Source organism: Belonocnema kinseyi, chromosome 2 (assembly GCF_010883055.1).
Source record: "Belonocnema kinseyi isolate 2016_QV_RU_SX_M_011 chromosome 2, B_treatae_v1, whole genome shotgun sequence".
In the NCBI taxonomy this organism is placed as follows: Eukaryota; Metazoa; Arthropoda; class Insecta; order Hymenoptera; family Cynipidae; genus Belonocnema; species Belonocnema kinseyi.
In genome coordinates, this window is record NC_046658.1 from 167918646 (window position 1) to 167938554 (window position 19909).

Sequence of the window (19909 nt, forward strand, 5' to 3'; positions counted from 1 at the left end):
ATTTTGGTATAACATTAAACCCTTTTGTTTAAAGATAAATTTTTTGTTAAAAATTCGTTTTGTTTTTTGGTGAAAATTAATTTTTGTTAGTAAAAATTTAACTGTTCCAGTTTTAGTGCAAATTTTTTTCAGTTGAAAATTTAACTATTTTGCTGACAATTTATTTTTTTGACATGAATTTTTTTATTGAACTTTTTTTAAAATTGAAAATTAATTGTTTTAACTGTAAATTTTTTTTTCATTTTCGCTGAAAATTGATCTTTTTTATTCGAAAAATCATCTTTTTGGTTCAAAAATGGTTTTCTATTGAAAATTAAGTTTTTAAACTGACAATTGAACCATTCGGTTTTTTTCCTAAAAAATACATTTTTGCGGGTTAGAAATTCAACTTCTGTTGGTATAAAATTAAACCATTTTGTTTAAAGATAACTTTTTTGTTAACAATTCGTTTCGTTTTTAGTTGAAAATTAATTTTTTTATGAATATTTAACTCTTCCGTTTTTAGTGAAAATTTTATTTTAGTTGAAAATTCAACCATTTTGTTGGCAATTCATTTTTTTTAACTGAATTTTTTGATTGAACATTTTTTTAAATTGAAAATTAATTGTTTAAACTGAAAATTGAATTGTTTAATTTTGGTTGAAAATGGATCTTTTTCAGTTGAAAATTAATTTCTTTGTTTGAAAATTTAATTATTTCGATGACATTTTTTTGTCTTGTTTGGAAATTAATTTTTTTAACTGAAAATTTGACTTTTCCATTATATGTTTAAAAATTATTTGTTTTTGTTGAAAATTTGATGTATTTTGTTAAAAATTCGTCGTTTTTATTAGAAAACTTATTTTTTAGTTAAAATTTTAACTATTTGGTTGATAATCAACTTTTTTCTTTAAAATTCATATTTTCGGGTTACAAATTTAACTTTTTTGGTATAAAATTAAACGCTTTTTTTTTAAGATAACTTTTTTGATAAAAATTCGTTTCGTTTTTGGTTGAAATATTTTCTTTTAGTGAATATTCAACTGTTCCATTTTTAGTGAAAAAAAATTTTCAGTTGAAAATTCAAGTATTTTGTTGACAATTTATTTTTTTTAAATAAATTTTTTTTATTGAACCTTTTTTTAAAATTGACCATTAATTGTTTTAACTGTAAATTTTATTGTTTCATTTTTGTTGAAAGTTGATATTTTTAATTCGAAAATTCATCTTTTTGGTTGAAAAATTAAAAAAAAATTTCTAATTGTTCTATATTGATAATTAATTTTTTAAACTGACAATTGAACCATTCGGTTTTTTTTCTTTAATAATTTATCTGTTTTAGTTGGCAGTTTAACTAATGGGTTAAAAATTCGTGTATTTAGTTGTAAAATTCCCTTTTTTTGCAGAAAATTAATTTTGTTATTTGAAAATTTATCTTTTTAGTTAGAAATTCAACTATTTCGTTGATCATTAACTTTTTTCTTAAAAATTCATATTTGCGGGTTAAAACTGAAACGGTCGTTGTATAAAATTAAAGCCTTGTGTTAAAAAATAACTTTTTTGTTAAAAATTCGTTTTGCTTTAGGTTCAAAATGATTTTCTTCAGTGAATATTTAACTGTTCCATTTTTAGTGAAAATTTATATTTTTTATTTGAAAATTCAACTATTTTGTTGAGAATTTTTTTTATTACACATTTTTTTAAACAAATTAAAAATTCGTGTATTAAGTTGTAAAATTCGGTTTTTGTTTTATAAAATTATTTTTTTTTTTTTTTGAAAATTTATCTTTTTATTTAGAAATTCAATTATTCGGTTGATAATCAATGTTTTTCCTATAAATTCAATTTTGCGGGTTAAAAATTTAACTGATTTTGTATGAAATTAAAACCTTGTGTTAAAAATTAACTTTTTTGTTAAAAATTCGTTTCATTTTTGGTTGAAAATGATTTTTTTAGTGAATATTTAACTGTTGCAGTGAATTTTTTTGGTTGAACTTTTTTTTAATTGAAAATTAATTGATTCAACTGAAAATTGAATTGTTTAATTTTTGTTGAAAATTGATTTTTTTTTAGAAAATTCATTTCTTTGTTTGAAAATCGATCTTTTTCATTCGAAAATTCATCTTTTTGGCTTAAAAATTAACCATTTTGTTAAAAAATTGTTTTCTATTGAAAATTAATTTTTTAAACTGATAATTTGACCATCCCTTTTTTTCTTGATAAATTATTTGTTTTAGCTGGCAGTTTAACTAATGGGTTAAAAATTCGTGTATTTAGTTATAAAATTCTCTTTTTTTTGCAGAAAATTAATGTTTTTGTTTAAAATTCAAATTGAATATATTTGATGTTGACCCAGATATTGTTTAAATAAACCATTTTAATTCCACAGGTATTTCGGTTGTAAATCCTCAACTAAAATTTACATCCGTGATCCAAAAATTTACCTGGGGAGTTGTAAGTTCTGATAAAAATTTGTTTCCGGCTGGTTTAATTGTGGATCCTCGAACTGGCAGTCTTGTATTGAACAGTCGAACCGGATTTGTTCAATTTTATGACATACCGACTAAAAGCCTTTTGTACAACGTAAGTTTTCTCATTTTTAAATTAAATTACAGGACTCGGGCTCGCAACATGACACTGATGATCAGATTTTATCTGATTTCTTAGGATTTCAATTATTTAAATATTTTAGAGGGATTTCCTCAGATTTAAGGATCTTTAAAAATTTTAAAGGATTTTAAAGAATAGAGTATATTTTAAAATATTCCGAGATGAACAAATTTTTAATATTAAGGAAGCTTTTAGGGTATTGTAAAAAATTTTAAGGAATTTCAGGTAATATTAAAGAATTAAAGAAATTTGCATGATTTCAGCATTTTAAAAGGAATTTTGAAAAATATTACATATTTTAAAATGTTCTTTAGGATTTTATTCGATTTTATTGAGAATTTCAAGCATTCCACAAGATTCATATTTTTTAATACTATCGATACATTTTTAATTAATTATCACTCAAAATTTCATTATTTCAAATTGCATGCGTTAGAAAATCGGAAATTTCATTGAAACACATTCTAAATTCAAAAATATCAAATTAAAAATCGTCCTTTCTTGCTAGAAATTTAATCCTGGTTGAAGATTTATTTATTTATTTGCATATTTATCTATTTTTGTCAAAATTCTTGTTTATAATTGCTTGAAAATTAAGGTTTTCAACTGAAAATTTAACTATTTTAATTTTAGTTCAAAATTATTTTTTTTGTAAAAGACTTTTTTATTAAAAAAATTAATCTTTTTCGTTAAAAATTCAACTATATGGTTGAAAATTAAATTTCTTCCTAAAATTGCATATTTGCTTATTAAAAATTTTACTGTTTTGGTAGAAAATTCTACTATTTTGTTAAAAATTAGTTTTTTTTCTTGGTCGAAAGTGAATTTTTTTTATTGAACATTTTAAAAAAATAGAAAATTAATTGTTTGAACTGAAAATTTTATTGTTTAATATTTGTTGAAAATGGATCTTTTTCAGTTGAAAGTTAATTTTTTTACTAGAAAATTCATTTCTTTGTTTGACAATTTAATTATTTGGATTAAATTTTTTTGTTTGGTTTGAAAATTAATTTTTTTAACTGAAAATTTAACTGGGATTCAAGGGATTCTAAATGGGTCTCACAGAATTTCAAAGATATAAACTTTTTTAAGGGATTTCGTCAGATTTAAGGAACTTTAGATCTTTTCAGAAGCTGAAAAATTTTTAAATATTAAGGAATTTAAGATTTTTTAATAGATTTCACTGGATTTCAACGGATTTCAAAGCTTTCAGGGTATTGTAAAAAATTTTAAGGAATTTCAGAAAATATTAAAGAATTTAAGAAATTTGCATGATTTCAGCATTTTTTAAAGAATTGTAAAAAATATTACAAAATTTTTGAATTTTCTTCAGGATCTTACTTGATTTTAGTGAAAATTTCAAGGATTCTACAAGATTCATATTTTTTAATATTGTCGATCTATTTTCAATTAATTAACACTCAAAATTTCATTTTTTCAAAATGAAAGAGTTAGAAAATTGAGAATTTCATTTAATCAATTTCTAAGGTGAAAAATTTAAAATTAAAAACAGTTTAACTTGAATATTTATAAATTGATACATTAAAAATTGTTTAGTTTCGAAGTTAAATCGTTTAAATTGTACTATTTCAAAAGGAAATCAATTATATTCAAATGATTTTAAGGAATTTAAGGAAATTTTTAGAGAATTTCAGCAGATTTGAAGACCTCCAAAAGATGATTTTTCATTTGTTAACGTAGTTTGATGTTACTGTATTTAACTATTTTTCTGAAAATTCGTTTTTTTTTATATTCAAAAAAATATAAATGAAAATTTAACTCTTCTTTTTTTGATTAAAAATTGATCATTTCTAGTAAAAATTTCAGGTATCCGGTTGAAATTTTATGAATTTTGTTGAAAATTCGTTCTTTTTTGTAGAAAATTAATCTTCTTTTTTGAAATTTTATCTTTAAGTTAAATATTCAAGTGTTCGAGTTAAATGTTGTCATTTTATTAGAACATTCATTATTTTAGCTGAAAAGAAACCAACTTTGTTGATAGTTAAGCTGTTTTATTATTATGATTTATCATTTTTTTTAAATTCATTATTTTCGTAGACATTTTTTTCTTGTTTTCCGGTGGAACACAAATTTTTTTAAACAAAAATTTAACTTTTACATTTTTTTTTTTTGCTAGTTAAATATTTACCATTTTAGTTGAAAATTCATCTTTTTGGTTTAAAATTAGTTGTTTTTTTTTAATGAAAATGTAACTTCTATTCCATTTTGGAATATTCTATCATTCTTGTTGAAAAATCATTCAATTTTTGATTGGCAATTTTTCTTTTTTAGTTGAAAACTCATGAATTTGGTTCAAAACTCGTCTACCTTTGGGTTAAAAATTGAACTATTCAAGTTAAATATTCATATTTTTAGTAGAAAATTAATCTTCTTGTTTGCAAATTCATCTTTTTAGTTGAAAATTTAAGTATTCCCGTTAAATATTTGCCATTTTAGTTGAAAATTCATCTTTTTGCTTGAAAATTAAGCTCTTTTGTTAAAAATAAATCTTTTTGGATAAAAATCATTCTTTTTGGTTTAAAATTCATCTATTCCAGTTGAAGATTCTTTATTTTAATTGAAAATACGTCGTATTTTTTTCAAAAATCGTATAATTTTTGGTTGAAAATTCAACTATTAAAGTTAAATATTCACCATTTTAGGAGAAAAATTTATTATTTTTATTGAAAGTTAAAATTTTGTTTATAAATTAGTTTTTTAAACTGAAAATTTTAAATTTTAAACTGAAAATTCTTGGTTGACAATTTTTTTTCTTTAGTTGAAAACTCATGTATTTGATTACAAAAATGGTCTACTTTTTGGTTGAAAAATGAACTATTCAAGTCAAATATTCACCTTTTCGGGAGAAAAATTTATTACTTTTATTGAAAATTTAACAATTTAAAAAGAAATTTTCTTTTGAAAATTAGTTAATTTTTTTAACTGAAAATTTAACTATTCCATTTTTGTTTAAAAATAAATCTTTTTCAGTTCAAAAATCAACTATTTGATTGAATATTTCTCGTTTTAGTTGCAAATTTACGGATTTTGTTGAAAATTCATCTTTTTGTAAGTAAAATTAAACTTTATGGTTAATAATTCAAATATTTCGTTCAAAATTCATGTATTTTGTTAAAAATTATTCTTTTTTTTTGGTATAAAATTAAAATTTTTGATTAAAATTTTATCTCTGGTTGAAAACTAGTTTTTTTTTAAAGGACATTAATTTACCTGAATAAAAATGTAGCTATTTTAATAAAAATTAATTTAGCAAACTAAAAGTTGAGCTATTCTAGTGGAATAATCATGATTATAGTGGAAAAATTATCATTTTCTTTGAAAATTTTACTATTCTATTTTTTGTTGAAAATTTATCTTTTTTAGTTGTAAATTTGTTTGTTTTTTTTTTAAGACAATTTATCTTCTTGATTTAAAATTCAACGAATGAAGTCGGAGGTTTATCATTAAAGTTGAAAATTCATCATTTTATTTGGAAAATTAACTATTCAATTTTTGGTTGAATATTGATCTTTTTCGTTGAAAATTCGTTTTTTTTTTGTAGTATATTTATCTTTTATTTCAAAATTCACCGACTTGGTTAAAATTTGAACCAATTTATTTTAAAAATTTAGTTTTTAGTTCATGATTCATTATTTTCATTCATAACTAATCTTTTTTGTTAAAAATTCGTTTTTTCTTTTTCTTGAAAATTAATTTGATTAACTAATCAAGTTCAATATTGCATCATTTAAATTAAAAATTTATCTCTCGTTAAAAATTAATGGCTTGAATTAAAAATTAAACTGTTTTTTTAGTTTGGTTGAAAATTGACCTTTTTTAGCTCAAAATTTGAGAGTTTAGTTAAAAATTTAAGTTTTTCAGTTTTGGTTCAAAATGTATCTTTTTTAGTTGAAAATTCAACTATTTTCTTAAAAATTGATATTTTTTACTTTAAAATTCGTTTTTTTTTTAAGACATTTTTTATTTAAAATTCAACTATTACATTTGAAGATTCTGAATTTTAGCTGAAAATTCATCGTTTTATTTAAAAATTTAACGATTCCATTTTTAGTTGAAGATTTATCTTTTTTTTTTTAAATTCAACTGTTTAGTTGCAAATTGGTATTTTTTGGTTAGAAAATTCATCTTTTAATTAAAAAATTTAACTATTCCATTTTTGGTGGAATATTTATCTTTTTTATTTAAAAATTTGTCTTTTTGGTAGAAAATTTATCATTTTGCTTTAAAACTAAACTATTCCAGGTGAATTTATTCAAGTTAAATATTCATCATTTTATAAAAAAAAAGTATCACTTTTATTAAAAATTTAAACAATTTTATTAAAAATTAGTTGTTTTTTTTTTTGTTGAAAATTAGTTTTTTGTTTTTAAACTGAAAATTTGACTATTCCATTTTTGTTTAAAAATCAACCTTTTTCAGTTAAAAAATCAACTATTTGGTTGAAAATTTGTCATTTTTAGTCAAAAAATTCAACTATCTTGTTGAATATTCATATATTTTATTGAAAAATCGCCTTTTTAGTAGAAAATTAATATTCTAGTTTATAAAATCATCTTTTTAGTTGAAAATTTAAGTATCCCAGTTAAACATTAACCATTTTGGTTGAAAATTCTTCTTTTTTCTTGAAAGTTAAAGACTTTTGTTAAAAATGAATCTTTTTGGTTTGAAATTCATCTATTCCAGTTGAAGATTTATTATTTTAATTGAAAATTTGTTTTATTTTTTTCAAAAATTGTCGAATATTTGGTTGAAAATTCAACCATTCAAGTTAAATACTCATAATTATAGAAGAAAATTTATCACTCTTATTGAAAATTTAACAATTTTTTTTAATTAGTTTTTTAAACTGAAAATTTAACTATTCAAGTTAAACATTCATAATTTTAGGAGACAATTTATAACTTTTATTGAAAATTTTACATTTTTTTTTAAATTAGTTTTTTGTTTTTAAACTAAAAATTTAACTATTCCATTTTTGTTTGAAAATAAATATTTTTTAGTTCAAACATCAACTATTTGGTTGAAAAATTGTCATTTTTAGTAAAAAAATCAACTATTTTGTTAAATATTAACATATTTGATTAAAAAATCGCCTTTTTAGTAAAAAAATAATATTTTTGTTTTTAAATTCATCTTTTTAGTTAAAAATAAAACTACTTGGTTCAAGGTTAAACTTTTCTGTTAAAAATGATTTTTTTTTTGTTTAAAATAATTTTTTTTGGTTGTGCAATTTATCGATTCGAGTTTATGATTTATTATTTTAATTAAAAATTCGTTGTTTTGGTTTCAAATTCGACTATTCCAATTGAATATTCATTATTTTAGAAGAAAATGTATCATTTTTGTTAAAAATTTAACCATTTTTTTCAAAATTAGTTTTTGTTTTGATTGAAAATTAGTTGTTTTTTTAACTGAAAATGTAACTAATTTTCCAGTTCAATATTCCATGATTCGAATTGAAAAATCATCTTTCTGGTTTAAAATTAAACTATTCCAGGTGAAAAATTACCATTTTAGTTGAAAATTCATCAGTTTGACTGAAAATTAATTTTTTTTTACTGAAAATTTAACTATTCCATTTCTGTTTGAAAATATATCTTTTTTAGTTAGAAAGACGACTATTTGGTTGAAAATTTGTCATTTTTAGTCGAAAATACAGCTATTTTGTTGAATATTCATATATTTTATTTAAAAATCACCTTTTAGTAGAAAATTTATCTTCTTTTTTAATAATTCATCTTTTTGTCTGAATGTATAAATATTTCAGTTAATTATTTCTTACTTTTGTGGAAAATTAATATTTTCAGTTGAAAGTTAAACTGTTTTATTAAAAATTCATCCTTTTTGTTTAAAATTCATCTATGCCATTTGAAGATTCATAATTTTAGTTAAAAATTCATCAATTTGGTTGAAAATTTGTTGTTTTTTTTTGTGGAAAATTAATTTTGTTTTAACTGAAAATGTAGCATTGTAATCTTTGGTTGAAAACTGATCTTTTGTAATGGAAAATTCAACTATTCGTTTGAGGATTCATGAATTTTCTTTAAAAATGGCCTTTTGTGTACAAAATAAATCTTTTTATTTGATAATGCAACTATTTGTTTAAAAATTCATCCATCTTGTTGAATATGTAATATTTTTACTTGAACAGTTATCAATTTAAATCGATTTAAATAAAATTTATGTATAAGATCAAATAAAAAATTGTTTGGATTATTATTTAAAATCATGGATTTTTAAGATAAATTTAAGAAATGATAAATTATATTTTTAGATTTATTTAATTATTCAAATAATTAATGGTGCCCAATATATTTAATAATATCTTGAAATATATTTTTACGAAGCTTTCTATATTAAATACATTAATTGAATCCCTCAAGACTGAAAAAAATTATAATACTATGAAAAATGATATCTGGAAAAAACTTGATATGTTTTTTTTTTAACCTGGAATTTTCGGGGAATTTTTGTCAGGATTTGAGTAGACTTTATTGAAACTACTCTGAATTTATCAAATGAGTCAGAAAGCTGAAAATATTAAAACTGCATACTTGAAATAATGTTACAATTGGAATTTTAGGTGAATATAACGTCGCAAAATTTAATATCGCAAGAACGAAATGCAGTGATTGTAAATACCGAGGTCACAAAAATTGCTCTAAATTACGATGGAACTTGGATGGCAACAGTCGAAGAACGAGAAGATGAGGTCTCGTTTAAAGAAGTCAGGTTAAAATTCTGGAACTTCGATACGAAAAATCAGATGTAAATTCCTATTAAAATTTTAATATTATTTTATTCTTGTCATTCTATTTTTATCAGTGCTTACTTATTATTTATTTTTTCAGTTTCGTATTAAATACGTCGATAGAATTTCCCCACGAAAATGGAATTAACGCTCTCAAGTTCCAGCCTAATACTTCTTTAACTGGTTACAATCATTTTGCTGTAACTTCCGGAAAGGATAAGAAATTCAAATTGTGGAATCTGGTCGATCCAGAATCTTCGTACAGTAAGAATATTTCGATTTTAATTTTTGGTTGCAGGGTGGCCGCTGAAGCGGCAAATGACCGCGAATTTTGTTATTTTTTAGAAGAAAAATCTATAGAATCACATAATGATATAATACAATTCAAAATAAATTTTCCTCTTTTTTGATCAATTATTTACAAGTTTAAAATAAGAATTTTATAATGCAGTTTCGAAGATCTAAACAATTAAAAAGAAAAGTGTTTTAAATAGAAATTTTGATGTACAAAATATGTTTAGTTGATCAACTGTAAATATAAATTAATTAGTGATTAGGACGACTGAAAAATCCCGATGATAAAATTCCCGTATAACAAAATTTTGAAATAATAAAATTTCGCATTAATAAAATTCCCTAATTATAAAATTCACAAATAATAAAATTCCAGATTTGGAAAATTCCCGAATAATAGAATTCCAGAATTGGAAAATTTCCGAATTATACAATTCCAAAATTGGAAAATTCCTGAATAATACAGTTCTCGAATAAAAAATTTTCCGAACAATAAAATTCCCGAATTGGAAAATTGAGAAATTATGAAATTCACAAATAATAAAATTTCCTAATTGAAGAATTCCCGAATAACAAAATTTTCGAAAAATAAAATTCGCAAATGAAATTCACAAATAATGAAATTCACAAATAATAAAATTCCCGAATAATAAAATTTTCGAATTGGAAAATTCTCGAATAGAAAATGTTCCGAACAATAAAATTCCCGAAATGGAAAATTTGCGCATTATGAAATTCACAAATAATAACAATCCCGAGTTCAAAAATTCCCGAATAACATGATTTTCGAAAAATAAAATTCCCTTATTGGAAAATTTCCGGGTTGGAAAATTTCTAAATAATAAAATTCCGAAGAAGAAAGTTTCCGAATAATAAAATTAAAAAATATTCGAGTTCCGAAATTGGAAAATTCGTGAATTATGAAATTCACAAATAATAAAAGCCCCGAATTAAGAAATTCCCGAACAATAAAATTCCCGAATTGGAAAATTCCTAAATTATAAAATTCACAAATAATAAAATTTCCGAATTGAAAAATTTCCGAATAACAAAATGTTCGAAAAATAAAATCCCGAATAACAAAATTTCCGAATAATCAAATTCCCGAATAATAAAATTTTCCGAACAATAAAATTCCCGAATTGGAAAATTTGCGAATTATGAAATTCACAAATAATAATATTCCCGAGTTCAAAAATTCCCGAATAACATGATTTTCGAAATATAAAATTCCCTTGTTGGAAAATTTCTAAAAAATAAAATTTCCGCAGAACAAAGTTTCCGAATAATAAAATTTTAAAATAATAGAATTCCGAAATTGGAAAATTCTTGAATTATGAAATTCACAAATAATAAAATTCCCGAATTAAGAAATTTCCGAAGAATAAAATTCCCCAATAACAAAATTTCCGTGTAATATAATTTAAAAATAATAAAATTCCCGAAAAATACAATTCTCGAATAAAAAATTTTCCGAACAATAAAATTCCCCAATAGGAAAATTCCCGAATAATACAATTCTTGAATAAAAAATTTTCCGAACAACAAAATTCCCAAATTATGAAATTCACAAATAATAACAATCCCGAGTTAAAAAATTCTCGAATAACATGATTTTCGAAAAATAAAATTCCCTTATTGGAAAATTTCCGAGTTGGAAAATTTCTAAATAATAAAATTCCCGAAGAACAAAGTTTCCGAATAATAAAATTAAAAAATGTAGATAAGAAATGTAGATTTTTAACGATTTTAAAATAAAGTTTTAAAGCTTTTTAAGGATTTTAGAAGATTTCAACACGAATTCTTTATTTAATTCTTGAATTTAGAGCATTAACAGTAACAGCGTGGATTTATATTTTATATCCAGAAATCTTTGAACTGTGCAATTGATAAAAAATTTTTAATCTTTTGTTTAACGTTACTTAATTTTTAATTTTTTAGTTTAAAAGTGTCAAAAGCTTTCATTTTATAAACAAAACATTATTTAAACTGATATAAAATTAGAAAATATTTCCAAAAATTTGTAACAAAATTACTTTTGAAGGTTTCAAAATGAAATTTTCAAGCTTTTGCAGAACGTTTAAAAATAAAAAATAAATTATCTTCAAGTTGAAAAATACTATTTTTAATGTCTCTAAATTAAAATTATGCAAAATCATCCAATTTTGAAATTTTTTGATTAATTCTTCAATTTAGAGCATTAACAATAAGAGCGTGGATTTATATTTTATATCTAGAAATCTTTAAACTGTTCAATTAATAAAAGTTTTCAATTTTTTGTTTAACATTATTTAATTTTGGATTTTTCAACTGCAAGGTGTCAAAAGCTGCCATTTTAAAAAATGACATAAAATTTGAAAATATTTCAACAAAGTTTTAACAAAATTCTTAAGCAGTCTATTTTGAATTTTTCTTAATTAAAATTGTTAAAAATTTTTTTAATTCTTTAATTTAGAGCATTGACAATGATATCGTTGATTTATATTTTTTTTCCAAAAATCTTTGAACAGTGCAATTAATAAAAGTTTCAAATTTTTTGTTTAACGTTTATTAATTTAAAATTATTCAGTTGAAAAGTATCAAAAGCTTCCATTCTATACCTGTAAATAATGGAGCCTTTGAAATAAAAAATCCTGAATTAAAAAATATATATTCTTCAAATATAAAAGAATAAAATTCAAGAGATTTCGACTTTGAACGCTTTAATTTGCAGTTCAATTTTCATTACCTTAAATGGAAAAACCCTGTTATAATTTTTTTTCCTGTGATTAAAAAAAATTAATAAATGTTTTTAGAACAAACTAAACACTGGCAGTGTTACAGCGTCGGTTTTTATCGCCAACTTCCTTCGACTGACGCAGTTTTTTCCATTGACGGATCCTTACTAGGCGTTGGTTTTGGTTCGAATTTGACCTTGTGGGCTCCGGAATCCATGAAATTAAAATGCAGCCTTTCCTACATTCTTTATCCTCAAACGATAACGTAAAATGAATATTATCTAGAGGTTTTCTAAACAAAAAAATTTAAATGAAGCAGTAAATAATAATGTTATTTAATTATTTTTTTAGTCACGTCGAATTTGGCAAACAGGATTTGTGTCATTTGGTTGTGACTGGATCAAAAGAACATATAGCAGTCTGGGATATTTTAACGCTTCGTATTACCTGGAGCGTTCCCTTAAAACTCTCTACACTTACGGCAGATCCTAATTCAACATTCATGGCCGCTTTTACTAATAACAATTCGTGTAAGTTTTTTCGAATTCATTTTATCTAGAAAGTATTTCAAGGACGACTGAACATTCCCGAATAATAATAATCCCGGAGATATTTCATCTTTTTTCTGTAGAAAATTAATCCTCTTGGTTGTCCCCTTTTTTAGATAATTAATATTCTTAATTGAAAATTAATTTTCTTAACTGAAAATTTGACTATTCTATTTTTGCTTAAAAGTTTATATTTTTTAGTTGAAAATACAACTATTTTCTTCAAAATTGATATTTTTCACTTGAAATTTCGTCTTTTATTGGTAGCATTTTTTTTTAATTTTCTAATTCAACTATTACATTTAAAGATTCATAATTTTAGTTGAAAATTCATCTTTTTATTAATAAATTTAACTATTCCGTTTTTGGTGAAATATTTATATTTTTTAGTTGAAAAGTAATCTCTTTTATTAAAAAATGACACATTTTCTTTAAAAAAATATTTTTTTTAATTTCATTTGATTAATTAATTAAGTTTAATATTCCATCATCTTAATTGAAAATTTAATCATTTCAAATTTGTTTGACAATTTATCCTTTTCTTGAGAATTCAACTATTAAGTTGAAAATTTTTATTTTTTGCTATAAAATTAATTTTTTTTTTTTTAATTTATCCATTCCATTTCTAGACGAATATTAATCTTTTTTGGTTGAAAATTCGGTTGTTTCGTCTTTTTGTTTAAAAATTAATATATCAATCATTCAATTTTTTTGTTTGGTAGATAACTAATATTTTTTAGTTGAAAATTCCTCTCCTTGATTAAAAATTCACATATTTTGTTGAAAATTCTCCGTTTTTTGTAGATAATTAATCTTCTTCCTTCAAAATTACTTTCATTAACTAAAAATTTAATTATTCCATTTTTTTAATTGATATTTTTAGTTGAAAAATCAATTATTTCCTTTAAAAATTTATATTACTAGAAGAAAATTAATCTTTTTAGTGGAATTTTTTTTTTTTAGGTAATTAATCTTTTTAGTTAAATATCCATCTCTTTGGTAGAAAAATTATCCTCTTGGTTAAAAAATCCATCTTTTTGTTGGAAATTAAACTATATTTTTGAAAATTCATTTCTTGCTTGAATGAAAATAAATTTTCAAAATTTTAAATGAGCTATTGATCCATTTCCTGTGGAAAATTAAATATTCTTGGTTGAAATTACATCTTCCTAGTTAAAACTGCATTTTTTTATTGCAAATAAATAATCTTTTTAATTGAAAATTAATTTGTTTAACCGAAAATTTGACTATTCTATTTTTGCCTAAAAGTTTATCTTTTCCTTGAAAATACAACTATTTTCTTAAAAATTAATATTTTTCACTTGAAATTTCGTCTTTTATCGGTAGCATTTTTTAAAATTTTAAATTCAACTATTAAATTTGAAGATTCATCATTTTAGTTGAAAATTCATCTTTTTATTAACAAATTTAACTATTCCATTTTTGGTGAAATATTTTTTAATTGAAAAGTAATCTCTTTAGTTAAAAATATATTTTTTTAAATTCATTCGATTAATTAATCAAGTTTAATATTCCATAATTTTAATTGAAACTTCATCTCTTTTTTTGAAAATTAATGCTTTGAATTAAAAATTAAACTATTCAACTGTTCATTAGAAAATGTATCTTTTTTAGTTGAAAATTCAACTGTTTGGTTGAAAATTCATCGTTTTGTTTGAAAATTTAATTATTTCAAATTTGTTTCACAACTTATCCTTTTCTTAAGAATTCAACTATTTAGTTGAAAATTTTTATTTTTTGCTATAAAATTAATCTTTTTGTTTAAAAATTTATCCATTTCTAGACGAATATTAATCTTTTTTAGTTGAAATTTCGGTTGTTTTGTCTTTTTGTTTAAAAAATAAATATATCAATCATTCAATTTTTTTGTATGATAGATAACTAATATTTTTTAGATAAAAATTCCTCTCTTCAGTTAAAAATTCACGTATTTTGTTGAAAATTCTCCGTTTTTTTAGACAATTAATCTTCTTCCTTGAAAAATACTTTCATTAGCTGAAAATTTAATTATTCCATTTTTTTCTATATTTTTAGTTGAAATTCAACTATTTCCTTTAAAAATTCATATTATTAGAAGAAAATTTCCTGTGGAAAATTAAATATTCTCGGTTGAAATTACATCTTCCTGGTTAAAACAGCATTTTTTTTTTGTTAAAAATAAATAATCTTTTTAATTGAAAATACCAATCTTTGGTTGAAAATTCTCCTTTTTTAAGATAATTAATATTCTTAATTGAAAATTAATTTTCTTAACCGAAAATTTAACTACTATTCTATTTTGCTTAAAAGTTGGATGTTTTTCAATTAAAAATTTAATTATTCCATCACAGATTAATGCATTTTGTTGAAAATTCTTCTCTTTTTTAGATAATTAATTTTCTCGCTTGGAAATTACTTCCATTAACTGAAAATTTAACTATTCCATTTTTGTTTAAAAATTGATGTTTTTAATTGAAAATTCAATCTTTTTGGTAGATAAATAATTTTTTTAGTTGAATATTCATCTCTTTGCCAGAAAAGTATTTTCTTAGTTAAAAAATTCTTCTTTTTGTTTGAAAATTCTCATTTTTCTTAGATAATTAATATTTTTAACTAAAAATAAATGTTTTTAACTGAAAATTTAACTATTCTATTTTTGCTTAAAAGTTGGATGTTTTTCAGTTCAAAATTCAATTATTCCATTACAGAATTCATCTTTTTTGTCAATAATTCATTTTTTTTTTGGAGATAGCTAATATTTTTAGTTGAAAATCCCTCTCCTTGGTTGAAAATTCACGTATTTTGTTAAAAAATTTTCTTTTTTTTAGATAATTAATCCTCTTGCTTGAAAATTACCTTCATTAACTGAAAAATTAACTATTCTATTTTTGTTTAAAAATTGATGTTTTTTGTTGAAAATTCATTTATTTCCTTTAAAAAATATTGTATTTTGTTGAAAAATCGTATTTTTTAATAGAAATTAATATTATTAGACGAACATTAATCTTCTTGGTAGAAAAATAATAATTTTGGTAAAAAATTCTATCTTTTTGATAGATAATTAATCTTTTTAGTTAAATATTTATCTCTTTGGTGGAAACATTATCCTCTTGGTTAAAAAATTCATCTTTTTATTTGAAAGTTAAACTATATTGTTGAAAATTCATTTTTTGTTTGATTGAAAATGAATTTTTTTAATTTAAAATTATTCATCAAAGTTATTCATCTTTTTCAGTAGAAAATTTATTAAGCTTCTTGGTAGAAAATTAATATTTTTGGTCAAAAATTTGATCTTTTTGGTAGAAAATTAATCTTCTTGGTTGAAAATTCATCTTTCTCGTCATTAATTCAATTTTTTTAGTAGATAACTAATTTTTTTGTAGTCATAAATTAGTCTCTTTGGTTAAAAATTCACGTATTTTGTTGAAAATTCTACTTTTTTTAGATAATTAATCTTCTTGCTTCAAAATTATTTTCAATAACTGAAAATTTAACTATCCTATTTTTGTTAAAATTTTTTTTTTTTTTTTAGTTAAATATTCAACTATTTCATGGAAATTTAATGTATTTTGTTCAAAATTCGTATTTGTTCAGTAAAAATTAATATTATTAGGAGAAAATTAATCTTCTTGATTGAAAATTAATCTTTTTCATCAATAATTCGATTTTTTTATAGATAGCTAATATTTTTAGTTGAAAATTCTTCTCTTTGGTTAAAAATTCACGTATTTTGTTGGAAATTCTTCTTTTTTTAGATAATTAATCTTCTTGCTTAAAAATTACTTTCATTAACTGAAAATTTTCTTATCCTATTTTTGTTTCAAAATTGATTTTTTCAGTTAAAAATTTAACTATTTGCTTTAAAAATTATTGTATTTTTTTAAAAATTCGAATTTTTATTAAAAATAATTATTATTAGAAGAAAATTAATCGTCTTGGTAGAAAAATAATATTTTTTGTCGAAAATTCTATCTTTTTGATAGATAATCAATTTTTTTCTTTAAATGTTTATCTATTTGGTAGAAAAATTATTATCTTGGTTAAAAAATTCAACTTTTTGTTTAAAAATTGAAGTATATCGTTGAAAATTAATTATTTGCTTAATTAAAAACGAATTTTTAAAATTTAAAATGAGATATTCATCTTTTTCAGTAGAAAATTAATCTTCTTGGTTAAAATTACATCTTCCTGGTTAAGACTGCAATTTTTTTGTAGATAATTAATCCTTTTAGTTAAAAATTCCTATCTTTGGTTGAAAATTCTCCTATTACTTAGATAATTAATATTCTTAATAAAAAATTATTTTTCTTGACCGAAAATTTGACTATTGCATTTTTGCTTAAAAGTTTATGTTTTTTACTTAAAAATTAATATATGAATAATTTAATTTTTTGGTCTATAACTAATATTTTCAGTTGAAAATTCCTGTCTTTAGTTAAAAATTCACATATGTTGTTGAAAATTCTCCTTTCTTTTAGATAATTAATCTTCTTGCTTAAAAATTACTTTCATTGACTGAAAATTTACTTATCCTATTTTTGTTTAAGATTTGATTTTTTTAGTTAAAAATTTAACTATTTGCTTTAAAAATTAATGTATTTTGTTGAAAATTCGTACTTTTTATTAAAAATTAATATTATTAGAAGAAAATTAATCTTTTTGGTTAAAAAGTTCGTCTTTTTGTTTAAAAATGGAACTATTTCCTTTAAAAATTAATATTATTAGAAGAACATTTATCTTCTTGGTAGAAAATTAATATTTTTGTTCAAAAATTCGATCTTTTTGGTAGAAAATTAATCTTCTTGATTAAAAAAATCATCTTTTTGTTTAAAAATTGAACTATCTTCTTTAAAAATTAATATTATTAGAAGAACATTTATCTTCTTGGTAGAAAATTAATATTTTTGGTCAAAAATTTGATCTTTTTGGCAGATAATTTATCTTTTTATTTGAATATTCATATCTTTGATAAAAAAATTATCCTCTTGGTTAAAAAATTCATATTTCTGTTTGAAAACTGAACTATATTGTTGAAAATTCATTCTTTGCTTGATTAAAAACGAATTTTTTTAATTTAAAATTAGTTATTCATCATTTTCTGTAGAAAATTAATCTTCTTGATTAAAAAATTCATCTTTTTGTTTAAAAATGGAACTATTTCCTTTAAAAATTAATATTATTAGAAGAACATTTAACTTCTTGGTAGAAAATTAATATTTTTGGTCAAAAATTCGATCTTTTTCGTAGATAATTAATCTTTTTATTTGAATATTCATCTCTTTGGTAAAAAATTATCCTCTTGGTTAACAAATTCATATTTTTGTTTGAAAACTGAACTATATTTTTGAAAATTCATTCTTTGCTTGATTAAAAACGAATTTTTTAAATTTAAAATTAGTGATTCATCATTTTCTGTAGAAAATTAATCTTCTTGATTAAAAAATTCATCTTTTTGTTTAAAAATGGAACTATTTCCTTTAAAAATTAATATTATTAGAAGAACATTTAACTTCTTGGTAGAAAATTAATATTTTTGGTCAAAAATTCGATCTTTTTGGTAGATAATTTATCTTTTTATTTGAATATTCATATCTTTGGTAAAAAAATTATCCTCTTGGTTAAAAAATTGATTTTTTTATTTAAAAACTGAACTATATTGTTGAAAATTCATTCTTTGCTTGATTAAAAACGAATTTTTTAAATTTAAAATTAGTGATTCATCGTTTTCTGTAAAAAAATTAATTTTCTTGGTTGAAATTACATCTTCCTGGTTAAAAATGCAATTTTTTTCTAGATAAATAATCTTTTCAATTGAAAATTCCTATCTTTAGTTAAAAATTTTCCTTCTTTTTTTAGATAACTAATATTCCTAATTGAAAATTAATTTTCTTAACCGAAAATTCAACTATACTATTTTTACTTAAAAGTTAGATGTTTTTCAGTTAAAAATTCAATTATTCCATTACAGATGAATGCATTTGGTTGAAAATGAATATTATCAGGAGAAAATTAATCTTCTTGGTTGAAAATTCATCTTTCTCGTCAATAATTCAATTTTTTTGTTAGATAACTAATATTTTTAGTTATAAATTCGTCTCTTTGGTTAAAAATTCACGTATTTTGTTGAAAATTCTCCTTTTTTTTAGATAATCAATGTTCTTGCTTCAAAATTACCTTCATTATTTTTTTTATTAAAAATTTTTCTTTTATAAGATTATCAAATCCGCCTCCGCCCCCATAAAAAAAACAATAAGGTTTTACTGCCCCCCAAAAAAGAGAAAAAAATCTTCTTACATAATTTGTGAATGATCCCAAAGATTTATAAATTTTAAATCCTTGTTTAGTGTTTGTCTTTACGCCAGAAAATCCAACATATATTTACACAAGGTCCAATGTCGTAGAAAAAGACAGTTGCATATTAGGCGCAACTTTTATTCCATTTGCCCAAGAAAAAAAGACATCGAAATCGAACAGGTGGCAGAGAAAGTCGCAACTCTTCTTCTTGGATTCGAACCAGGTAGTGTCAACTTTTTATTGACAAATATTTTTTAATAATTTCGGCCGCTAAAGGGAATGGAATTTTGTAAATAACCAGGGAGGCGGCTTAATCGGGAAATCAGGAATTTAATTTTTTTAAACTGGGAAATTACTTTCAATTGGAATAAAATTCAATTTTTCATTATTTTAATAATGTTGATCAATTTAGAAAAGTGATTTCTTCTTTATCTATTGTCGCACACAATTTATAAATTCTCTCTTCCAAATTAAAAAGAAAAAAGAAAATACTTCAAGTAGTTTTTCAGATTTTTTCTGAATTATAATAGAAAATTCGGTTACATTGTCCATTGCGAATTTTAACAATTAAGTTTTTTGTTTGAAAATTTATCATTTTAAGGGCATGTGACACAGCTAAATACCTATATTACCGACCTCACTTTTTCAGTTCACTGAATGTTTTTTTAAACCTAAGAACTTTTTTTATAAATAAA

General features: G+C 21.5%; 1 protein-coding gene across 1 annotated transcript in view; it reads left to right on the forward strand.

Annotated features, from left to right (window-relative positions):
- LOC117183063 (WD repeat-containing protein 75) overlaps positions 1-19909 on the forward strand; it is a 57803-nt gene that overhangs the window by 25850 nt on the left and 12044 nt on the right. Inside the window, exons 8-13 of the mRNA XM_033376219.1 lie at positions 2369-2562; positions 9194-9378; positions 9462-9625; positions 12451-12637; positions 12724-12902; positions 19265-19437. Of these exons, the coding sequence (XP_033232110.1) occupies positions 2369-2562; positions 9194-9378; positions 9462-9625; positions 12451-12637; positions 12724-12902; positions 19265-19437 (1082 nt within the window). The remainder of the gene's footprint in view (positions 1-2368; positions 2563-9193; positions 9379-9461; positions 9626-12450; positions 12638-12723; positions 12903-19264; positions 19438-19909) is intronic.